Here is a 17,762-nt window from a genome sequence, read left to right on the forward strand (position 1 = left end):
ATGGTCCACTAACTACAGTATATTAACACGGTCCTACCCTGGAGACACGGACCAGATGAGGAACGGCCATTTGAAAATATCATATCACCTTCTCAAATAGACAAAGGTGTGTGTGTGTCAAAACAAAAAATGCTCAGATTAAAGTAGGTTTCACCTTACAGTGAAATGCTTACTGACAAGCCCTTAACCAACAATGCAGTTCAAGAAAGAGTTAAGAAAAGATTTACAAAATCAACAAAAATCTAAATGAATCACAAGGTAACAAGACCTATATATAACAATAACGAGGCTATATACAAGGGGTACCGGTACCGAGCCAGTGTGCAGGGGTACAGGTTCGTCCAGGTAGTGTGTGTGTTACCTTGGGGAAGTCCATGTAGTTGTTAGGGTGGTTGATGTGTTGCTGGTGGTAGTTAGCGGGGTTAGAGATGCCGGAGTCGTCCTGCTCCATGGGCTGGTACTGGGAGAAGGTGTGGTCCGCCTGCAGCCCAGGGTGGACCATGTGACTGCCCATCAGGGGCTGAGACCAACCTGACATGGCTTCTAGAGGTGAGATGGGAGGTAAGAGACCGAGAGATACTGTGTGAGAGAGTGGGGGGCGGGAGGTGGGGTGTGTATATACCCGTTAGCTGTTTATCAGGGCTGTAGACATTGGGGATGGAGAGACCAGCGTGGGTTAGCAGTTGTGTGTGAACACATGGATCTGGTGTGTGTCCGTCTGGTTTGTACGACTACTCACCCGAGGCGCTGCCGACTCCGAAGGACCAGATGCCTCCCTGTCCTACAGGAGCGGTGTAGGAGGTCGGGAGAAGAGGAGGGTTGACGGTAGTCTGTCTGATCCTCGCCAGCCTCTCAGTCCCGATGGGAGGAGGCACCTTTCTGTCCTGCTGGCTGCCGCCCTGGCCCTGCTTGGTCTGGTGGGGAGGGGGGGCCGCGGGGCCAGACGACGACACCTTGGAGGGAGGGGGCACCGCCTGGGACTCGCCTGGGGAGACGAGGGGTTAAAGATTAGGGGTTTTGAGTCTAAAAGACAGTTATACAATTGAAGAGAGTTTTGCCTTAGTTAAATCATTTTCTGTGTGTTGAATTCCTGGAAAATAAGCTTTGTGGGAATTTTAGATCAATTTTCACACATCTGTCAGTACCTGATGTGGCAGCGCTCCAGGGGTGAGGGGAGAAGTGCTGTCTGCTGAAGGAGGGGGTGCCCACAGCTGCTGGGCCGTGTAGATAGACTGGACTACCAGACATACTGGTAGCATAGCTGGTCAGACTCAGAGCTGTAAGACAAGGAGGGGGTTTGGGACATATAGAATGTAAGGTCAAACAAAGTCGAATATAAAAAATTAAATAACATCTAAATGTCCCTTTCTTTTACCAATAGGACTGTTGACCATCCTCTGTGAGGCAGAGCGGTACCCAGGGGCCTTGGAGCTGTCTGGAGGAGGGGCCATCATGCCATCCATCTGGCCCATGTAGGCGGGGGGGGCAGAATACTGCTGCTCAGGAGGGGAGCGGGCAGGGAGGTGGCACGCACCCCAAACCTGGTTGTTACCCACCTAATAGAGAGACAAGTGGTTAGTGAGCAACTGGGCCACAGGTGTGACCCGAAATGAGAAGGCACTGAAGTTTAGGTCACAACATTTTCTGCATTAAATGTAAACTGGACATAGGTGAAGTCGGGGCAGTCTGGATCTTACAAAAGGCCTTTGATACTGTGAATCATAAGGTCCTCCTATCCAAACCATCCTCCCTTAATGTATCCACTGAAGTTATTAGTTGGATGTATTCCTATCTGGCAAACAGAAGTCAAAGGGTTTGTTTGGGGAATACTCAGTCTCTATACTATAACATTGGGGTTCCACAAGGGTCAATATTAGGCCCCCTCCAGTTTACCATCTATATACAGTTGAAGTCGGAAGTTTACATAAACCTTAGCCAAATACATTTAAACTCAGTTTTTTACAATTCCTGACATTTAATCCTAGCAAAAATTCCTTGTCTTAGGTCAGTTCGGATCACCACTTTATTTTAAGAAGGTGAAATGTCAGAATAATAGTAGAGAATTATTTATTTCATCACATTCCCAGTGGGTCAGAAGTTTACACACACTCAATTAGTATTTGGTAGCATTGCCTTTAAATTGTTGAACTTGGGTCAAACGTTTCAGGTAGCCTTCCACAAGCTTCCCACAATAAGCTGGGTGAATTTTGCCCCATTCCTCCTGACAGAGCTGCTGTTACTGAGTCAGGTTTGTAGGCCTCCTTGCTCGCAACATGCTTTTTCAGTTCTGCCCACAAACTTTCCATAGGATTGAGGTCAGGGCTTTGTGATGGCCACTCCAATACCTTGACTTTGTTGTCCTTAAGCCATTTTGCCACAACTTTGGAAGTATGCTTGGGGTCATTGTCCATTTGGAAGACCCATTTGCGGCCAAGCTATAACTTCCTGACTGATGTCTTGAGATGTTGCTTCAATATATCCACAATTTTCCTTCCTTAAGATGCCATCTATTTTGTGAAGTGCACCAGTCCCTCCTGCAGCAATGCACCCCCACAACATGATGCTCCCACCCTCGTGCTTCATGGTTGGGATGGTGTTCTTCGGCTTGCAAGCGTCCCCCTTTTTCCTCCAAACATAACGATGCTCATTATGGCCAAACAGTTCTATTTTTGTTTCATCAGACCAGAGGACATTTCTCCAAAATGTCCCCATGTGCAGTTTCAAACAGTAGTATGGCCTTTTTATGGCGGTTTTGGAGCAGTGGCTTCTTCCTTGCTCAGCGGCCTTTCAGGTTATGTCAATATAGGCCTCGTTTGACTGTGGATATAGATCATTTTGTACCTGTTTCCTCCTGCATCTTCACAAGGTCCTTTGCTGTTGTTCTGGGATTGATTTGCACTTTTCGCACCGAAGTACTTTCATCTCTAGGAGACAGAACGTGTCTCCTTCCTGAGCAGTATGACGGCTGCGTGGTCCCATGGTGTTTATACTTGCGTACTATTGCTTGTACAGATGAATGTGTACCTTCAGGTGTTTGGAAATTGCTCCCAAGGATAAATCAGACCTGTGGATGTCTTCAATTGTGGTTTTCTGAGGTCTTGGCTGATTTCTTTTGATTTTCCCATGATGTCAAGCAAAGAGGCATTGAGTTTGAAGGTAGGCCTTCAAATACATCCCCAGGTACACCTCCAATTGACTAAAATAAATGTCAATTAGCCTATCAGAAGCTTCTAAAGCCATGACATAATTTCCTGGAACTTTCTAAGCTGTTTAAAGGCACAGTCAACTTAGTGTACTTCTGACCCACTGGAATTGTGATACAGTAAATTCTAAGTGAAATAATCTGCCTGTAAACAATTGTTGGAAAAATTACTTGTGTCATGCACAAAGTAGATGTCCTAACCGACTTGCCAAAACTATAGTTTGTTAACAAGACATTTGTGCAGTGGTTGAAAAGCGAGTTTTAATGATTACAACCTAAGTGTATGTAAACTTCTGACTTCAACTGTAAATGATCTCCCACAAGTTAACAGGCAGATGTATGCAAACTATACAGTTCTGTATGTACACAAATAATAGACAAGTTGTTAACAAGTTAACTGAAGCTGTAGTACATGGTTTGTAAATGGACAACTAATTCTTGCCTGCATTTAAATATCGACAAAACTATGTACTTCTCCAAGAAATCCATTCATTCCTCCCAACAATCTCTTCTTGTTAATGGGGAGAATCTGAAAGTTGTGTCTAACTTCAGGTATCTCAGAGTTTTTTGGGGGGACTCCAACTTGGCATTTAAGAAACATGTGAAGGTGGTTAACAAGGTCAAGTTTGGATTATCCAACTTTAGGTTAATAAGACCTTTCCTTCCTCTAGAGGCCACCAAACTATATATGCATGCTATGACCTTCTCACATGCTGGTCACAGGCAGGAGCTACTATTCTGAAACCAATTGAATCACTCTACAAACACACACTTCATATTTTTGATAGCACACTGAACAGTTACCACCATTGTCATATTATTTACAAACATAATTGATTCAGTCTGGATAGGTTTAAGCAGTATGTAGATGCAAGCCTCGTCTTTAAGATCCTGCATGGTGTTGCCCCTCCACCTCTATGCCGGCATATCATGATCAAGGAAAGCCCCTCCAGGATAACAAGGGCATTAAGTAGAGGTTGATTGCGTCGGCCCTTTTTGACACAGTAATTTCGATCAATCGCCCTTCTCTGTTAGAGCTACAATACACTGAAATGCAATGCCAATGGACTTGAGAAGCTGCACTGATTGCTGTATTTTTATACTTAAAATTGAAAACATGGCTCAAATCTAAATCTGTACATATCGGTGGTTCCTCATATGTAAGACCACAGTTGATGATAGTGTTGTTGTTAGAATGATATATTATTGGATGTAATGTGTTTTGTATTGTTTTAGTGAGTATTTGTATAAAGGTGGCTGTGTAAAGGACCTTACCTGCCCAGGGAATACAGGTGCAAATGATCTTTTGGCTAACCCCGGCACATTTACATGGATGTTGCATTATTGTAATACTGATGTTGATTAATGTGCATTATCCCCTATAAATAAAGAAATAAACCTTCAAAACATGTTGTTACTCTATGGCAGCGCTCTCCAACCCTGTTCCTGGAGAGCTACCCTCCTGTAGGTTTACACTCCAACCCTGTTCCTCGACAGCTACCCTCCTGTAGGTTTTAACTCCAACCCTGTTCCTGGACAGCTACCCTCCTGTAGGTTTTAACTCCAACCCCAGCTGTAACTAACCTGATTCAGCTTACCAAACAGCTATTTTTTAGAATCACGTGTGCTAGATTTGGGTTGGAGTTAAAACCTACAGGAGGGTAGCTCTCCAGGAACAGGGTTGGAGTGTGAACCTACAGGAGGGTAGCTATCCAGGAACAGGGTTGGAGTGAAAACCTACAGGAGGGTAGCTGTCCAGGAACAGGGTTGGAGTGTAAATCTACAGGAGGGTAGCTGTCCAGGAACAGGGTTGGAGTGAAAACCTACAGGAGGGTAGCTGTCCAGGAACAGGGTTGAGTGTGAACCTACAGGAGGGTAGCTCTCCAGGAACAGGGTTGGAGTGTAAACCTACAGGAGGGTAGCTATCCAGGAACAGGGTTGGCGTGAAAACCTACAGGAGGGTAGCTGTCCAGGAACAGGGTTGAAGTGAAAACCTACAGGAGGGTAGCTCTCCAGGAACAGGGTTGGAGTGAAAACCTACAGGAGGGTAGCTCTCCAGGAACAGGGTTGGAGTGAAAACCTACAGGAGGGTAGCTCTCCAGGAACAGGGTTGGAGTGAAAACCTACAGGAGGGTAGCTCTCCAGGAACAGGGTTGGAGTGTAAACCTACAGGAGGGTAGCTCTCCAGGAACAGGGTTGGAGTGAAAACCTACAGGAGGGTAGCTGTCCAGGAACAGGGTTGGAGTGAAAACCTACAGGAGGGTAGCTGTCCAGGAACAGGGTTGGAGTGAAAACCTACAGGAGGGTAGCTGTCCAGGAACAGGGTTGGAGTGTAAACCTACAGGAGGGTAGCTCTCCAGGAACAGGGTTGGAGTGAAAACCTACAGGAGGGTAGCTGTCCAGGAACAGGGTTGGAGTGAAAACCTACAGGAGGGTAGCTCTCCAGGAACAGGGTTGGAGTGAAAACCTACAGGAGGGTAGCTCTCCAGGAACAGGGTTGGAGTTAAAACCTACAGGAGGGTAGCTCTCCAGGAACAGGGTTGGAGTTAAAACCTACAGGAGGGTAGCTCTCCAGGAACAGGGTTGGAGTTAAAACCTACAGGAGGGTAGCTGTCCAGGAACAGGGTTGGAGTGAAAACCTACAGGAGGGTAGCTCTCCAGGAACAGGGTTGGAGTTAAAACCTACAGGAGGGTAGCTGTCCAGGAACAGGGTTGGAGTGAAAACCTACAGGAGGGTAGCTCTCCAGGAACAGGGTTGGAGTGAAAACCTACAGGAGGGTAGCTCTCCAGGAACAGTGTTGGAGAGACCTGCTCTATTGAAGTAAAAAACGATTCTGTGGAGAACAGAAATAGTAGAAAATAATGTGTGGTGGCACCCACCTGGTTGTTGTTGTCGAACATGCTGCTGAAATGGTTGAAGAGAGCTGCAGGGCCGAAGTTAGGGGGCATCTGCTGGGGCTTGGCCCCACCATGGACCTGCTGCTGTATCGGAGAGCCGTTCATCAGACCCATGGAGGACTGGGGCTGAGGGGGCATGGAGGGGGGCTGGGATGCCTGGGGCTGCTTCTGTTTGGGGTGCTCATGTTGTTGCTGTGTGTTATGGGGAAGGAACGTTTTTTGCTGTGTGTTATGGGGTAAGAACGTTTGTTGTTGCTGGTCGAGGTGTTGGTAGTAGGGCCCTGTCGGGGGCTGCATGCGGTGTGAGACACGGGGAGCGGGAGCCGAGAAGTGGGGTACGGTGCTGTTGGGGTGTGTGTGTGAGGGGGTGGAGGAGGATGGGGGGAGGTGGGAGCTGGACTGAAGAGGGAGGAGAGGTGGAGGGGGGTCTGATGAGGAAGTGGAGGTTAGGAGAGGAGGGGGTTGGTGCTGCTGCTGGCGGGGCTCAGGTTTGGAGGGGGCAGTCATGGCAGGGGCGGTGAAACCACCTGAACTAACCACATTGTTGACGGAGACGGATAGGGCCTCCTGAGAGAGGGAGGGGGTCAGCTTCTCCTTTCCTGGGGGAGCAGTGGGGGCGCTGGGGGGTGACTTGGGGGGCTGAGAGATGGGGGTGACCTGGGGTTGAAGAGGGTTAGGGGTGTTTGTAGCCGTTAAGCCCGTGTGTTGGTGGGCGGGAGACCCTGTACCTCTCACTGAGTGACTACTACTACTGACAGTGGTGGTAGTAACCATGGAGACAGAGTTGACCCCTATGTGCTTGGGGTCAGAGGTGAACAGCTGTTTCCTGACTGAGGAGGGTGGGGGGGTGCTGGGCTGGGCCCCAGGGGTGTGGGGTGACCCTGTAGTCGTAGCTGTCTGACTGTTAGAGGCACTAGGACTGGAGACAGAGGAGCCCGTGGATGATGTGTTATTTTGATCATTATGACTTGACAAGTTAGATGTGGCCTGGTTGTTACCACTACTACCACCGTTGTGTTTGGGGGAGCTGTTGGCGCTACCGGGACTCGGCGGCCGCACCGGGAACGGGCGCCAGGTGCTGGCGGCAGGGGAGAAGGTCCCACCGAACTGGGCCATGGGCAGCATGGGGTGTCTGATCTGATGCATGGTTTGGGCTGCCAGGAGGGCCAGCTGGGGATGGGCGTAGGCCAGGGGGAGAGACACGGGAAAGGGCTGCCTCACCCCAGACAGACCCTTACCCATCTTACCCCCTGTCTGAGAGGAAGAGGACTGGAAGGAGACCCCAGAGGACGAGACCAGGGAGCCCAGGGCCTTGGCACCAACGCTGAGGTTAAGGTTAGCCCCAGTGGGGGTGGGGAAGGGGGCTGAGGTGATCTTGGAGCCCGGGGCCCTGAAGTGGTTCCTGGGGATGAGGTCCTCTAGTTCCTTGGCTGGGTCCTGGATCAAAGAGGTGATCAGCTGGACCGCGTGGCGTGTCGACTCCGTGCCACCTCTGGAATGGACCATCACAACACAGGGGTCAGGGTCCACACAACAAGGTACACATTCCACGGACATGGTTCCAACCAATCACAGTATCTCAAATCTTCACTGATCTCCTGGAGATACTGCAGGAGGATTTATAAATCAACACATATCTATTACTCTGTTAAATACTTAGAATCCCTCAGATAAATCAACACATGACTATTAGAATCCCTCAGATAAAACACATGACTATTAGAATCCCTCAGATAAATCAACACAACTATTAGAATCCCTCAGATAAATCAACACAACTATTAGAATCCCTCAGATAAATCAACACGACTATTAGAATCCCTCAGATAAATCAACACGACTATTAGAATCCCTCAGATAAATCAACACACGACTATTAGAATCCCTCAGATAAATCAACACACGACTATTAGAATCCCTCAGATAAATCAACACACGACTATTAGAATCCCTCAGATAAATCAACACACGACTATTAGAATCCCTCAGATAAATCAACACGACTATTAGAATCCCTCAGATAAATCAACACACGACTATTAGAATCCCTCAGATAAATCAACACACGACTATTAGAATCCCTCAGATAAATCAACACACGAGGAAAACCGAGAAAATAGTAATCGTGTCCGGTTCTACTCTGCTGACTGGTGTAATAACGGGCTGCTGCCACCAGAGGGCAGGCTCTCCCTCTCTCCGGTCCTACCTGATGGTGATCATTCTCTCTCCGTTCTTGTCTTTCTGTTTGTCCACGTCAATGTGTGCTCCCGTCACGTCCTGTATAGCTGTGATGTTGCAGCCTCCTCTACCCATGATCCTCGACACCACCGAGGCCGGCACCGATAGCTTCTTAGACCTGCAGCCCGGAGAGAGATTCATATGGGGTTTAGAACCGGGACAAAGCACAAGATCCATGGGGAGCCACAGGCCTGACAACTTACTTTTCCTCATTGTCTAAAACAGTGGTTCCTAACCAGGGAATCTGGGGGTACCTGGCCTGTCCACTGGGGGTACCTGGCCTGTCCACTGGGGGTACCTGGCCTGTCCACTGGGGGTACTTTCACTCATGAGACCATAGGTCTACTGGTAAAATGCATGAGGGGTACTTTCAGGCTCATGAGACCATAGGTCTACTGGTAAAATGCATGAGGGAGTACATCAGGGGAACTCCGGGCAGAGAAACATTCAGTTGATGGTACAGTAACCAAAAAAGGTTAGGATATTTTGGGCCAGCGGTTCCCATAGATTTCCTTGAAGCATTTCTAGATGGATTTTATGGATGGTGTGTGTGTCGACCCACCGTCTCACCACCTCCTTCCAACCCTCCTCTCTCTTCTGTCCCCTCTTGGGGCTGGTGAGGCTCTTGCTGTTGGGGGATGTGACGGGTAGAGACATGGTCTTAAACTGAGACGGTACAGAGCTGCTGGGGGTCAACTCACTCATGTCTGGAGCTCTGAGGAGGTTGGAGGGGAAGAAAGAGGGGGAGAGAACAAGGGGGAGAAAGAGAGAGAAAGGGATAAAGGTCAGATTGACATTTAATAAGGTTGAGGTTTTATCTATGTATTTGTAATAGAAATGCACTGTTCCGTGTGATTTGATGGTTTCCTTTAGGAAAACTACAGTTAGTCAAAGTCAAACCAATGGCTCTCCTTTAAAGCGCTACAGGTCACTCACTTGTGTGTAGGCTTGGAGATGGAGACGCTGACTTGGTTGCCTGGGTGTAGCTGCAGACAGTGTTTCTTCTCCGTGCCTGGCAGCAGGCTGTGAGTGGGGCCCGAGGACGAAGAGGAGGAGGAGGAAGAGGAGGATGAGGAAGAAGAGGGGAGGTCGGGGAGGAAGTTGAGCTCCTGGCTCTTGCCCCCGCTGCTGCTACTCTCACTGGCACAGTCGGTGCTGTCCAGGGGGTCTGAGTCGCTGGTGCCCCCCGCCCCTGTCACCCCACCACCCCGTGGCTCCCCATGGATCGTGTTGGCCTTGTGCTGTGCCAGCACCACCTGCTGGACAGAGATGGAATCATCACTGATTAGACACCTTGATTGACAGATTGTTTGACGGATAACTGAGTGGAAAAGACAAGTGGACATGTGGACATATTTGCAGCCACCCAGAAAATCACAGCTTCACTCTCTTGTCCTTACATTTAGCCAGGCTACATTATATTCTGCAGTCAGGTCACATAATACATCATATGGGGCGGCGGCAGGTAGCCTAGTGGGTAGAGTGTTGGACTAGTAACCGAAAGGTTGCCAGATCGAATCCCCGGGCTGACAAGGTAAAAGTCTGTCGTTCTGCCCCTGAACAGGGCAGTTAACCCACTGTCAACTGCCTTGTCATTGTCATTGAAAATAAGAATTTGTTCTTAACGGATGTGCCTCGATAAATAAAAGGTCAAATAATAAATACATGTTTTTTTTTTTAAATACAGTACCAGCCAAAAGTTTGGACACATCTACTAATTCAAGGGTTCTTCTTTCTTTATGTTTTACTAATAGCGAAGACATAAACTATGAAATAACACATATGGAATCATGTAGTAACCAAAAAAAAAGAAGTGTTAAATCAAAATATATTTGAGATTCTTCAAAGTAGCCTTGATGACAGCTTTGCACACTCTTGGAATTCTCTCAACCAGCTTGAAGGAGTTCACACATATGCTGACCACACATATGCTGACCAAATAAATCACAAACAGGGTCACCAGGAAAACACCATCACACCTCCACCTCCATGCTTCACTGTGGGAACCACACAAAGTCAGTGGTTAAAACCAAAAATCGCAAATTTGGACTCATCAGACCAAAGGACATATTTCCACTGGTCTAATGTCCAATGCTCCTGTTTCTTGGCCCAAGCAAGTCTCTTCTTCTTATTGGTGTCCTTTAGTAGTGTTTCCTTTACAGCAATTCAACCATGAAGGCCTGATTCAAGCAGTCTCCCCTGACAGTTGATGTTGCGATGTGTGTTACTTGAACTCTGTGAAGCATTTATTTGGGCTGCAATCTGAGGTGCAGTTAACTCTAATGAATGCTTCCTGTGGCGGTCTTCATGAGAGCCAGTTTCATCATAGCGCTTGATAGTTTTTGTGACTGAACTTGAAGAAGCCTTCAAAGTTCTTGAAATGTTCCGTATTGACTGACCTTCATGTCTTAAAGTAATGATGGACTGTTGTTTCTCTTTGCTTATATGAGCTGTTCTTGTCATAATATGGACTTGGTATTTTACCAAATACGGCTTCTTCAAATAATCTTCTGTATACCACCCCTACCTTGTCACAACACAACTGATTGGCTCACACTTTTTGTGGTTACAACATGATTCCACATATGTTATTTCATAGTTTTGATGTCTTCACTATTATTCTATATGTAGAAAATAGTAAAAATAAAGAAAAACCCTTGAATGAGAAGGTGTGTCAACTTCTGACTTGTTCTGTTTAGATACATACACATTACAAAAATCAAATCAAATCTATATTGAAACTATATTTTAAATACACCAACCACCTGTGGGTCCTGCAGTATGATTGGTTAATACCTGTGGGTCCTGACATATGATTGGTTCGCTGGGGGATGAGTCCTTGGTCTTGTTCTTCTTGCTTTTGCGGCTGGCACTGGTCGTCGTGGCAACACTGGCCCTCTTCTTGCCGAACACACAGCTGAAGGTGGCGGGGATACCAATGGTGGTGGTGGTGGTCGCACTGGGGGGGTCGATGGGGGGGTCCACTTCTGGAGAGGGAACGACAGAGTTGTTAAACTAGCCACCACAAACAAATGTTATTCTCTGCATTTTGGGAACAAATGATCAGATATTGAAACCAAGATATAATTTACCCTCGGCGGAGTCATCCTGCTTCTGCATCTCACCATCTTCCTCCTCATCCTCCTCCTGGGTAGTCTTCTGCTCCTCTTCATCCTCCTCCTCCTCCTCCTCCTGCTTTCTCTTCTGCTCCTCCTTCTTCTTCTTGCGTTTCTCCTTGCGTTTCTCTCTCTTGGCGGCCAGGGCCTGCTTCTTGCTCTCCTCTCTGGACTTCTCCAGGTCGAGCTCCTTGAGGAGAATGCTGGCGTTCTTGTTGGCTTCAGCAGCCTGCTGGTCTTTGGCTTTGACGATGGTCTCCATGCACTGATGGCACTTCTTCAACAACTCCTGAGAGAGGGAGGGATGGAGAGAGAGGGAGGGATGGAGAGAGGGAGGGATGGAGAGAGTTAGTGGAAATTCAAATCTTTCTAACCGACCGTCATACATATACAAGCTATGGCGCATTTGACAGCCAATGATATCCAGCCAACATACAAGCTCACAGAGTGATCGGTGGAGGTGTTACCTTGTCAGCGATGGTGGCGATGTATCTCATACACTCAATGTCTGAGGGGAACTGGTTGACCTCCTTTACCAGGTACTGAACCACCTTTACATGACCCTGAGAAACACAGGGGGGGGGGGGGGGGGGGGGCTAACTGTAAATAGGCAAACATCGTTTCAGGCTGGGGGAAGACTGCAGGGCCTCATAGTGGAACTAGATAGTGAGGGGGCCAGGTGTTGCAGAGGGGAAGGGTCATCCTGTGACACGACCTACCTTACGGAAGGCAGCCATGAGCGGTGTGATCTTGCGGTTGTCTGCAGCGTCTACGTCGGCCCCAGCCTGCACCAGCAGCTGAACCACGTCAAAATGGCCGCCGTTGGCTGCCAGCCACAGTGGCGTGTTCCCTTTCTTATTGCGCACGTCAACGTGAGCCCCTCTGGAGAACGCAGGAAAACCGAGACAACAGATCAACACGGGATAAAAACCTTCTAGGGAATGACCTTCTAGGGAAATTCCTGGTTTCAAAATGAATACCCACTCAGACAAACACGTTGATTCATTCAGATTGATTGATTGGTTGGTTTAACACCAACCTATTGATCAGCAGCTCACAGAACTTGTAGTGGCCCTTGTCTGCAGCGATGGTGAGGGCTGTGTCCCGGGACGAGGGGACAGGAGGGGCGTTGACGTCAGCCCCTTTATCCAGCAGCACCCGGCCCACCTCAGCATAGCCCCCCGACGCTGCCTCCATTAGAGGGGTCAGACCAGTCTACCAGGGGAGGGGAGGTCAACATCACACACTGATGTCAATGGGAGACGGAGTGACAATTCTCAAGTTAGGATTCACCAGAGCCTATATGTACCTTGGCTCTGGACTCCCTTGATATACTACTATAACATGGACTGTGAACGGTCCCGTCTCCTCACCTTGGCTCTGGACTCCCTTGATATACTACTATAACATGGACTGTGAACGGTCCCGTCTCCTCACCTTGGCTCTGGACTCCCTTGATATACTACTATAACATGGACTGTGAACGGTCCCGTCTCCTCACCTTTGCTCTGGACTCCCTTGATATACTACTATAACATGGACTGTGAACGGTCCCGTCTCCTCACCTTGGCTCTGTGCTCTACGTTGGCCTTGCGGTCCAGCAGCAGACTGACCACCTCAGCCCGGCCCTGGAAGCAGGCCAGAGTCAGAGCCGTGTTCCTGTTGGTCTCGATCTGAGCGTTGATGTCGGAGCCCATGTCCAGCAGCAGCTTGACCGCAGGGACGTGACCGTTCATCGCTGCCAGCATCAGGGGAGAGATACCCAGCTTACTGCCCGTCCTAGAGACAGAGCCAGACACACAGAAAGTCAGGCAGGCGGGCGACAGACAGACAGACCGAGAGACACAAGACAGCCAGACACAGGAAGACATCATTGAATGAGATATATGAGGAGAGGTGCTTTCACTACCAAAGGTGCAGTCATCACTTATTTTAACAACCCAGTGGAAGTTTGATGAAGAAATGTTTTTTATGAAGACCTGGAAAAGGGTATCAGTTAAAAGAGAAGATGTGGCCTCGTCCTGTCCTGCCTCGCCCTGTCCTGCCTCGCCCTGTCCTGCCTCGCCCTGTCCTGCCTCGCCCTGTCCTGTCCAGTACCTGGAGTTGATCTCTGAGCCGGCGTTGAGGAGGATCTTGATGATGTTGACGTAGCCTCCAGACGCCGCCAAGCTCAAAGGAGTGTAGTCTGACACATTACGATGCTCTTTATTGGCTCCTCGCAACAGCAACAACTCCACCACCTAGGAGAGGAAAAGACAGTTATCTGTAAGTAATGGCACATAGTAAAGACTGTTTTCAATTTGCTATTTCAGTCAGTGAAAGGTGAGTCGTTCAGGGTGGTGATTCATAGAAGGGAAGTGAGCGTGTACCATAGAATTATTAGAAATATTAAAAACTCATTTAAATCAGACCTCTGTGGTGTGCAATCAGACCTCTGTGGTGTGCAATCAGACCTCTGTGGTGTGCAATCAGACCTCTGTGGTGTGTACCTCTTGTCGTCCCCCTGAGCAGGCCAGGGAGAGCGGCGTGTCTTTGGTTCTCTCTGACTGGGCCTCTATGTCGCCCCCTTTATCCAGAAGGAGCTCCACCACCCCTGCATGGCCCGCTGTGGCAGCCAGGATCAGAGGGGTGAACCCTGGGGAGAGGACGAGGAGAGGGTCACAACCAGATGTACAGATACACCCAATACAATGTCAAGCCCTTTGAACACTGTATAAATCATGCCTTGTGTGTAAATATAAATAAATATATATATTCCTGAATAATCAGAAATGAAAACATGTCGTGGATAAACAGGCCCTAACACCGGACAGTAACGTGGTGTGTGTTACCTTTCTTGTCGCGGTGCTCGATGTTGGCTCCTCGTGCGATGAGAACAGACACCAGCTCCTCGTGTCCTCCAGCACATGCCAGCGTCAGCGCTGTGTCATGGTTACTCTCCGTCTGAAAGGAGAGGGACACTTACAACAACACTGTGTGTAGGTGTGGGTCTCTCAGCCTTGAATGGGCTTTACATGAGCCCTGATAACCACAGGGTGTGTGAGGAGTGGCTTACGTGTGCGTCGATGTCCACAGAGGGGTAGAGGGGCAGTGGGGAGGGGGGTGAGCCCATATTGGAGGGGGTCTGTGAGAGGGGGTCAGACAGGGGGGTGGGGGACGTCGTAGTGTTTAACATGGGTACTCTGCTGCCCACCGCTGCTGAAACAGAGAAAGAAGGAGAGAACGGAGGGAGGGGGAGAGAGAGGGGAGTTAGTATTTGTTACTTTTCAGGCCTTTCTTCTGGGGAACTTGTTCATCAGTCCTGATCTTTCAAACCAGTGCAGTTGAAGGAAAGGAGAATTGTAAAGAAATGAGTTAAGACTATTGAGATGCAGCCACCCACAACAGGCAGAACAGCTGTAAGACAGCGACATGCTACACAAACTCACCTGCCATGATGTCATCCAGCGTGTCTGTAAGCGTCTGAGCGGGCGAAGCCACCATGAGTCCGTCTGGGGCCTGCTGCCCTACCATCCCTGGTCCGAACCCCTGACCTTGACCCGGCATCTGCCGGCCCACCAGTACCCTCTGCAGCTCAGGGCTGGTAGTGCCAGGGCAGGGGTAGTCGGCTGGGCACGGGCTGTACACCGGTAGGGGCTGGATGGGCACGAAGGCGGTCTGGAGGGGGGGAGGAGGGTGGTGGAGATGGGAGTGGGGGGAGGACAGGGGCTGGGGGGAGGGCGAGGGGGGCAAGGGCGGCTGCTGTCCATCCCTGTAGAGGATAGTGTCCACCTGGGGCAGCTTAGCGTAATCTTCCTCCTCTCCTTCCACCTCGTCTTCATCTTCATCATCTTCATCATCATCCTGGAATAGAAATTTGGTAAACTTCTAAAAGTCAAACAAAGCATCTAAATAAAACAGTTCACAAAACACAGCAGGGACGGATCAGTCAGTTTCTATTAGATGCGAGGGAGCGGATCAGTCAGTTTCTATTAGATGCGAGGGGACGGATCAGTCAGTTTCTATTAGATGCGAGGGAGCGGATCAGTCAGTTTCTATTAGATGCGAGGGGACGGATCAGTCAGTTTCTATTAGATACGAGGGGACGGATCAGTCAGTTTATTAGATACGAGGGAGCGGATCAGTCAGTTTCTATTAGATGCGAAGGGACGGATCAGTCAGTTTCTATTAGATGCGAGGGGACGGATCAGTCAGTTTATTAGATACGAGGGGACGGATCAGTCAGTTTCTATTAGATGCGAGGGGACGGATCAGTCAGTTTCTATTAGATGCGAGGGGACGGATCAGTCAGTTTCTATTAGATGCGAGGGGACGGATCAGTCAGTTTCTATTAGATGCGAGGGGACGGATCAGTCAGTTTCTATTAGATGCGAGGGGACGGATCAGTCAGTTTCTATTAGATGCGAGGGGACGGATCAGTCAGTTTCTATTAGATGCGAGGGGACGGATCAGTCAGTTTCTATTAGATGCGAGGGGACGGATCAGTCAGTTTCTATTAGATGCGAGGGGGCGGATCAGTCAGTTTCTATTAGATGCGAGGGGACGGATCAGTCAGTTTGTATTAGATACGAGGGGACGGATCAGTCAGTTTCTATTAGATACGAGGGGACGGATCAGTCAGTTTCTATTAGATATGAATGGAGGATAACACCAGAAAAGCAGAAACTCCTGATTATCCGTCAGACCAAAATGACAAAAAAAAACAGACCACCACCAACTCCTAACCTCGTCTTCCTCCTCTCTGTTCTCCTCTTCGTCAGACCCTGTATCCGACCCGGGCTGTGTGCGCACGTTAACCCCTGGTGATGCTGTGAGGACCCCAGGCATGGTAGTGTTGGCCCCTTCCCCCAGCCCTGGGCCCTGGCCTGCCTCCTGCTCCTCCTTCAGGCCCTTGGCCTCCATGTATTCTTTGTTGAACTGCTGCTGGGTGTTCAACTGCAGCTGGCGCTCTACCTTCTGCAGCTCCTTCAGGATCTTCTTCTTCTTCTGGACCTGAAAGACACGTCGCCACGGGGGGGAGAAATCAGACCCATAGTTCTATGGTCAGACCTCACACATCCATTCGTTGAAAGACTAGATGGGTGGAGATTATCGATCTCTGTGTCCCCCCGCTCATTAGGCACCAAAACTAAATAAATTAAACAGGATGGGACTAACTGGAATTAGAAACGCACATTTTCGCTTTGTGTTGCAAAAAGCTAAAAGTTTCCGTTGTGTGCCCTATACTTGAGGGTCTATGACAGTGGTCCCCAAACTCGGTCCTGGGGACTCCAAGGCTAATGAAGTCATCAAGATTTGATGATTTGAATCAGCTGTGTAGTGCTGGAGGAAAAACCCCTTGGGATCCCCAGGACTGAGTTTGGGAAAGTAATTCAAAAGGATCTCTGTGGTCCAATAACTATGAATGATTCTCTCTGTCTGCTCTCACCTGCTCCTCCCGGCTCTTCTTCAGCTCTTCGATCTTGTCTTTGGTGAGCGGCTCTCCCTGGATGAGTTCCAGAGACTGCAGCTGGGCCTTCTCTATGGCTGAGATCCTCTGGCCCAGCTCATTAAGCTTCCCCTCTGTCTCCTCCACGATACACTCCAGGGGCTGGCACAGGTGGAAGGGGGGCAAGGCCTCTGCATCCCCGGGACCCGGGCCGGGACGCACCCCCCCTGGACTGGAAGGGCTGGGAGGGAGGGCAGCCTGTCTCTGCTTGGATGAACCTGGAGAGGAGGGATGGAGGAAGAAGAGGGATGAAGAGGATGGAGAGAGATGGAAGGAACGAGGGAGAGAGGGATGTTTTGCAGGATTAGGTCACATTACAACAAAGCCGATATATATACAGTGGGGCAAAAACGTATTTAGTCAGCCACCAATTGTTCAAGTTCTCCCACTTAAAAAGGTGAGGCCTGTAATCATCATAGGTACACTTCAACTATGACAGACAAAATGAGAATTTTTTTCTCTCCAGAAAATCACATTGTAGGATTTTTTATCTGTCAAACGTTTTCTGTAAGTCTTCACTAGGTTTTCACACACTGTTGCTGGTATTTTGGCCCATTCCTCCATGCAGATCTCCTCTAAAGCAGTGATGTTTTGGGGCTGTTGCTGGGCAACACGGACTTTCAACTCCCTCCAAAGATTTTCTATGGGGTTGAGATCTGGAGACTGGCTAGGCCACTCCAGGACCTTGAAATGCTTCTTACGAAGCCACTCCTTCGTTGCCCGGGCGGTGTGTTTGGGATCATTGTCATGCTGAAAGACCCAGCCACGTTTCATCTTCAATGCCCTTGCTGATGGAAGGAGGTTTTCACTCAAAATCTCA

The 17,762-nt window shown here is 49.0% G+C and overlaps 1 protein-coding gene across 50 annotated transcripts in view; it reads right to left on the minus strand.

Moving 5' to 3' along the window:
- Positions 1–17,762, minus strand: part of LOC110487768 (ankyrin repeat and KH domain-containing protein 1) — a 92,369-nt gene that overhangs the window by 1,769 nt on the left and 72,838 nt on the right. For 10 of the 50 annotated variants that reach the window (XM_090198068.1, XM_036943268.2, XM_036943267.2 and 7 more), the window contains exons 16-36: positions 16,883–17,160; positions 16,180–16,446; positions 14,883–15,318; positions 14,510–14,652; positions 14,286–14,397; positions 13,929–14,089; positions 13,552–13,694; positions 13,020–13,233; positions 12,494–12,669; positions 12,174–12,336; positions 11,922–12,017; positions 11,431–11,743; positions 11,135–11,325; positions 9,275–9,597; positions 8,901–9,053; positions 8,307–8,456; positions 6,083–7,592; positions 1,376–1,556; positions 1,146–1,277; positions 740–985; positions 362–543 (exon numbers count right to left, since the gene is read on the minus strand). In XM_090198068.1, the coding sequence (XP_090054194.1) occupies positions 362–543; positions 740–985; positions 1,146–1,277; positions 1,376–1,556; positions 6,083–7,592; positions 8,307–8,456; positions 8,901–9,053; positions 9,275–9,597; positions 11,135–11,325; positions 11,431–11,743; positions 11,922–12,017; positions 12,174–12,336; positions 12,494–12,669; positions 13,020–13,233; positions 13,552–13,694; positions 13,929–14,089; positions 14,286–14,397; positions 14,510–14,652; positions 14,883–15,318; positions 16,180–16,446; positions 16,883–17,160 (5,570 nt within the window). The remainder of the gene's footprint in view (positions 1–361; positions 544–739; positions 986–1,145; positions 1,278–1,375; positions 1,557–6,082; positions 7,593–8,306; positions 8,457–8,900; positions 9,054–9,274; positions 9,598–11,134; positions 11,326–11,430; positions 11,744–11,921; positions 12,018–12,173; positions 12,337–12,493; positions 12,670–13,019; positions 13,234–13,551; positions 13,695–13,928; positions 14,090–14,285; positions 14,398–14,509; positions 14,653–14,882; positions 15,319–16,179; positions 16,447–16,882; positions 17,161–17,762) is intronic. The other 40 variants (XM_090198090.1, XM_090198098.1, XM_090198095.1 and 37 more) reach the window with 14 other exon arrangements.

The sequence above is a fragment of the Oncorhynchus mykiss genome, chromosome 14 (assembly GCF_057628025.1).
Source record: "Oncorhynchus mykiss isolate SJ-2025 chromosome 14, ASM5762802v1, whole genome shotgun sequence".
Lineage (NCBI taxonomy): Eukaryota > Metazoa > Chordata > Actinopteri > Salmoniformes > Salmonidae > Oncorhynchus > Oncorhynchus mykiss.